Raw genomic sequence first — 6501 nt, 5'->3', positions numbered from 1 at the left:
TAACTTCATTGCTCCCCTTGTATTAATACTAATCTTATCACAGTTGTGTACCTTGTCATCCCACTGGAATGCCACCGAATTGACAGCAGCGACCATGAACCTTGAATTCTCTACATTTGGACTGTATTTCCCAAAGAGCCTATCAGAATCCAGAGCACTTGGTAAACAGTAATTTTGTGGTCTTTGATGAATCAGTGAATTAACATTACCTTAATGGTAAAGGAAAAAACCCATACTGCAGTTAATTCCCCTTTGTATTTAAGAACTCATCCAAGAAAACTGTTTTCAATTTAGCCCCCCGAGGGCCATACAAATCCCCAGAGATTTTTTTCTACGTCTATATGTAACTGTACTCAAAAAAAAAAAAAAAAACTTAAAAAAAAAGTTTAGGGTTTCCCTGGTGGCGCAGTGGTTGAGAGTCCGCCTGCCAGTGCAGGGGACACGGGTTCGTGCCCCGGTCCGGGAAGATCCCACATGCCGCGGAGCGGCTGGGCCCGTGAGCCATGGCTGCTGAGCCTGCGCGTCCGGAGCCTGTGCTCCGCAACGGGAGAGGCCACGACAGTGAGAGGCCCGCGTACCGCAAAAAACAAAACAAACAAACAAAAAAAAAGTTTAAATTCTCAAGGAAATTTCTCAGAAATTAAGAATGGAGGCCAACAGCGAGCCGGAGCTCTATGGAGGTGGCGGCTGCAGCAGCGACTCCTCTGGGCTGAGAGTTTCAGGCCAGTCCCGACTCCTTCCTCCCCCTTCCTCCCCCTTCCCTCCCCCTCTTTTGTTTTCCGTTCCCCTCCCCCTCCCTTCCCTGTCCCCACAACCGGATCCTGAGGCGGCAGCTGCACTGGCAGCTGCTGAGTTCTCGGTGAAGGTTTTTCATTTGTTCCACCCCTTCCCTCCCCACCCCATCCATTAATACTATTCTTTTGAAGAGTCTTGGTTGTCAAGCCTCCAAAGTGGAGAGTGCGATTGCAGAAGGGGGTGCTTCTCGTTCCAGTGCTTCTTCGGGCGGAGGAGGAAGTAGGGGGGCACCTCAGCACTATCCCAAGACTGCTGGCAACGGCGAGTTCCTGGGGAGAACGCCAGGGCAAAACGCGCAGAAATGGATTCCTGCACGAAGCACTAGACGAGATGATGACTCTGCAGCAAACAACTCCGCAAATGAAAAAGAACGACATGATGCAATCTTCAGGAAAGTAAGAGGCATACTCAGGAAGCTCACTCCTGAGAAGTTTGACAAGCTATGCCTTGAGCTCCTCAATGTGGGTGTAGAGTGTAAACTCATCCTTAAAGGGGTCATACTGCTGACGGTGGACAAAGCCCTAGAAGAGCCAAAGTATAGCTCACTGTATGCTCAGCTATGTCTGCGATTGGCAGAAGAAGCACCAAACTTCGATGGCCCAGCAGCAGAGGGTCAGCCAGGACAGAAGCAAAGCACAACATTCAGACGCCTCCTAATTTCCAAATTACAAGGGGAATTTGAAAACCGAACCAGAAATGTTGATGTCTGTGATAAGTGTGAAAATCCCCTCCTCCCCAAGGAGAAGGAACAGAGAGCCATTGCTAAGACCAAGAAGCTGGGGAACATCAAATTCACTGGATAACCTGGAAAGCTTGATCTTATTCATGAATCTATCCTTCATAAGTGCATCAAAACACTTTTGGAAGAAAAGAAGAGAGTCCAACTCAAAGATATGGGAGAGGATTTGGAGTGCCTCTGTCAGATAATGAGGAGAGTGGGACCTAGGTTAGACCAGGAACGAGCCAAGTCCTTAATGGATCAGTACTTTGCCCGAATGTGCTCCTTGATGTTAAGTAAGGAATTGCCGGCGAGGATTCGTTTCCTGCTGCAGGATACCGTAGAGTTGAGAGAACACCATTGGGTTCCTCGCAAGGCTTTTCTTGACAGTGGACCAAAGACGATCAATCAAATCCGTCAAGATGCAGTAAAAGATCTAGGAGTGTTTATTCCTGCTCCCGTGGCTCAAGGGATGAGAAGTGACTTCTTTCTGGAGGGACCGTTCATGCCACCCAGGATGAAAATGGATAGGGACCCACTTGGAGGACTCGCTGATATGTTTGGACAAATGCCAGGTAGTGGAATCGGTACTGGTCCAGGAGTTATCCAGGATAGATTTTCACGCACCATGGGGCGTCATCATTCAAATCAACTCTTCAGTGGTCATGGGGGACACATCATACCTCCCACACAATCGCAGTTTGGGGAGATGGGAGGCAAGTTTATGAAAACCAGCTCTACCATAATGAGAGTCAGGGACTCTTATCCCAGCTGCAAGGACAGTCGAAGGATATGCCACCTCGGTTTTCTAAGAAAGGACAGCTTAATGCAGATGAGATTAGCCTGAGGCCTGCTCAGTCTTTCCTAATGAATAAAAGTCAAGTGCCAGATAACTGTGATTCCTTCTAGTGCACAACCACCACGCACTCAGACACCACCTCTGGGACAGACACCTCAGCTTGGGCTCAAAAGTAATCCACCACTTATTCAGGAAAAGCCTGCCAAGACCAGTAAAAAGCCACCACCATCAAAGGAAGAGCTGCTTAAATTAACCGAAACTGTTGTAACCGAATATCTGCATAGTGGAAATGCAAACGAAGCTGTCAGTGGTGTAAGAGAGATGAGGTCTCCTAAACACTTTCTCCCCAAGATGTTAAGCTAAGTAATCATCCTGTCACTCGACAGAAGTGATGAAGATAAAGAAAAAGCAAGTTCTCTGATCAGTTTCCTCAAACAGGAAGGGATGGCCACAGGTGACAACTTCATGCAGTCTTTCCTGAATGTATTGGACCAGTGCCCCAAACTGGAGGTTGACATCCCCTTGGTGAAATCATATTTAGCACAGTTTGCAGCTCGTGCTATCATTTCGGAGCTGCTGAGCATTTCAGAACTAGCTCAACCACTGGAAAGTGGCACCCGTTTTCCTCTCTTCTTACTCTGTCTTCAGCAATTAGCTAAATTACAAGATTGAGAATGGTTAACAGAGCTTTTCCAACAAAGCAAGGTCAATATACAGAAAATGCTCCCAGAAATTGATCGGAATAAGGACTGCATGTTGGAGATCTTGGAAGGAAAGGGACTGAGTTTCTTATTCCCACTCCTCAAATTGGAGAAGGAACTGTTAAAGCAAATAAAGTTGGGTCCATCTCCTCAAACCATATATAAGTGGATTAAAGATAACATCTCTCCCAAACTTCATGTAGATAAAGGATTTGTGAACATCTTAATGACTAGCTTCTTACAGTACATTTCTAGTGAAGTAAACCCACCCAGTGATGAAACAGATTCTTCCTCTGCTCCTTCCACAGAACAGTTAGAGCAGGAAAAACAACTGCTTCTTTCCTTCAAGCCAGTAATGCAGAAACCTCTTCATGTTCACGTTGATCTACAAGTCAGTGCCCTCTATGCTCTTCAGGTGCACTGCTACAATAGCAACTTCCCTAAAGGCATGTTACTCTGCTTTTTTGTTCACTTCCACGACATGGAGGTTATTGAAGGAGAAGCTTTCTTGGCTTGGAAAGAAGATATAACCCAAGAGTTTCCAGGGAAAGGCAAGGCTTTGTTCCACATGAATCAGTGGCTAACCTGGCTAGAAACTGCTGAAGAAGAAGAATCAGAAGAAGAACCTGGCTAAAAAAAAACAGCCGAAGCCTTAAATTGTGCAAAGCATACTTTTGCTATGATGTTACTGCCTTTGACCTAACCACTGCGAAAATTCATCTCGCTGTAACGTTTTCACAATATTTAAAGCAGAAGCACGTCAGTTAGGATTTCCTTCTGCATAAGCCTTTTTTGTAGTGTAAAGTCTTAATCATAGTCTACCATCAAATATTTTAGGAGTATCTTTAATGTTTAGATAGTATATTAGCAGCATGCAATAATTACATCATAAGTTCTCAAGCAGAGGCAGTCTATTGCAAGGACCTTCTTTGCTGCCAGTTATCATAGGCTGTTTTAAGTTAGAAAACTGAATAGCAACACTGAATACTGTAGAAATGCACTTTGCTCAGTAATACCTGAGTTGTTGCAATATTTGATTATCCATTTGGTTGTTACAGAAAATGTTTTAACTGTAATTGATGGTTGTTGCCGTAATAGTATATTGCCTGTATTTCTACACTGGGCTTTATGTGCTAGATTTTAATATCCTTGAGCCTGGGCGAGTGCACCAGTCTTTTAAAAAGAAACAGGGTTTACTTGTACAAAACTGACCAGTTCTGAGAGATTGTAAATGCCCTTAAAGTGGTCTTTGTGGGTGTGAAACAAATGGTGAGAATTTGAATTGGTCCCTCTTATTATAGTATTGAAATTAAGTCTACTTAATTTATCAAGTCATGTTCATGCCCTGATTTTATATACTTGTATCTATCAATAGACATTGTGATACTGGGAAAAAAAAAAAAGAATGGAGAAAAAACTCCAAGTTTTAAAGCGCCTCCTCTTTTTTCAAAACAGCATTTTCTCTATTCTTAAAAAAATAGGTCACTTGACCTGAAATAATCATAATAAAAATAACAAAAAATTGAGATACTAAAGAATATCCTGTTATATCAAGTGACTGTAGTATTCATTCTTTATTACTTTTGTACATAAATTTCCTGAAAACTCAAGGCTTTATAGCTCCACATGTTCTGTTCTGCTTGCATTGGTACTCACCTCTGTTTTAGTGCAGAGCATATTTTCCAGGGGTAAATACTTCTTTGTATCTCAGACTCATTTATCTCCACATCAACTTACCTCATTGCAGATGAGAAAATGCAGAAGACTCCGGCTGAGGCCATGCTCTGTCATGGTTTCTCGTTCCTAGGAACACATGGAAGCAACTCTAAACTGCTGTGGATTCTCCTGTTAGTCTGTTAACTAAATAGGGGTGAATTTTCTATGAGGAAAATATTACCAGTAAATGTTTTTGTTTTAATTAGGGCCTGGTTAAGTTGCTAAAGGACTGAGTGAATCAAATTACAACACAATTGATCTTCTAAGTTTGGCTTCCCACACATCACAGATGTCCATCTAAACCAAATGTAATTCTCAAGCATGGTTTATGTCAAGAAAAGAACTGCTTATTGAAGCTGCTGTGAAGTGCATTCACCCACGCTTTTAACAATAACAAGTCTTACTGTTTTGACACCTTTTCAGGCCTAGTTCGGGGTGGGGGACAGTGCCCAAGGGGGGTGTTCTGTGGTCTTGTGAAATCAGGAAACATTTAAAAATGCAACATAACACAGATTTCAAAAAATACAGACATTTCCAGAGACTTGACAATGTTACTTTGTATTGTGAATCTTCAAAAAGGGAATAGAGGGTTTCCTACTTCGAAAACTTACTTGGAGTAACTTACGACAACTACAGAAGACACAGCCTAAGACACAAGTGTTCCATATATATTTGCAAGTGATTTGAGAGGCAGCATCATTACAATATGGATTGGAGGCAGACAGGCTGAATTCTTCCCCTACCTCGGTCAGTAATTAGCTGACAAGTAACTGGCAAGGCCTTGGACAAAGCATTTTTGTCCCCAGGCCTTAGTTTCCGATTTGTAAAGTGGAGATAAAGTCGTAAGATTATTGTGAAAATCAAATTAATAAATTCATAGTGGAAGTGCTATATAAACTGAAAAGCACTACATGAATATGAGTACATATTCTATTTTTATTATAATATTCCAATACATTTCCTTACAGATTCATAATACTTGCTTTTTCTAATTAGAAGTCCTATTCTCTGAGTCTATATTAGTACAAAATAAAGCAATTTTCTGGGCTTCCCTGGTGGCGCAGTGGTTGAAAGTCCGCCTGCCGATGCAGGGGACACGGGTTCATGCCCCGGTCCGGGAAGATCCCACATGCCGCGGAGTGGCTGGGCCCGTGAGCCATGGACGCTGAGCCTGCGTGTCCGGAGCCTGTGCTCCGCAACGGGAGAGGCCACAACAGTGAGAGGCCCACGCACCGCAAAAAAAAAAAAAAAAAAAAAAAAAATCAATCTTCTATCTGATATAGTTGTCTAACTATAGGATCAGGTATTGCAAAATATGACTATGTTTTAAAGTCCTTCTAATTTTCAAATTAAAAAAATGTTTTCAAATAGGGAATAGAAGTATAAATTTACTTGTGTTTTGAAGCAGTAGAAAGATAAACCAAAAACTATTTAAAAATGGTTACTATGGGGCAAGAAACAGAAAAAGGAACTGAATGTCCAAATATATATTTACTTGGGAACCCTGGAAAAGCCTTATGTAATCAAAAAGTATAGTTATTTCAGAAATAAAAAGCTAAGCAATTCCTAAAAATGAAAAAAAAAGGAATCTAATTGCATAACTAATTGTTGACATAAACACATGGAAAAGAATAATTAAAATGCAATATTTTTACAGTCCATCGCTAGTGAGATATATCCTAAGGATAAAAATTACCACAAATAAATCACAGGCTGCATTCAGTAGGTTTATTATTAAAGACATTGGTATTGTTATTTTGAAATTATTATAT

The 6501-nt window shown here is 41.7% G+C and overlaps 1 protein-coding gene across 1 annotated transcript; it reads left to right on the top strand.

Moving 5' to 3' along the window:
* Positions 1-646: 646 nt before the first annotated feature.
* LOC132516412 (eukaryotic translation initiation factor 4 gamma 2-like) lies at positions 647-4408 on the top strand. The gene is given in 4 exon segments (XM_060142858.1): positions 647-865; positions 927-2241; positions 2244-2400; positions 2402-4408. Coding segments are annotated over 4 exon segments (2937 nt in total). The 3' UTR covers positions 3648-4408.
* Positions 4409-6501: the final 2093 nt, after the last annotated feature.

The sequence above is a fragment of the Lagenorhynchus albirostris genome, chromosome 2 (genome assembly GCF_949774975.1).
Source record: "Lagenorhynchus albirostris chromosome 2, mLagAlb1.1, whole genome shotgun sequence".
Lineage (NCBI taxonomy): Eukaryota > Metazoa > Chordata > Mammalia > Artiodactyla > Delphinidae > Lagenorhynchus > Lagenorhynchus albirostris.
This window is presented reverse-complemented; position numbering and strand designations above follow the sequence as displayed.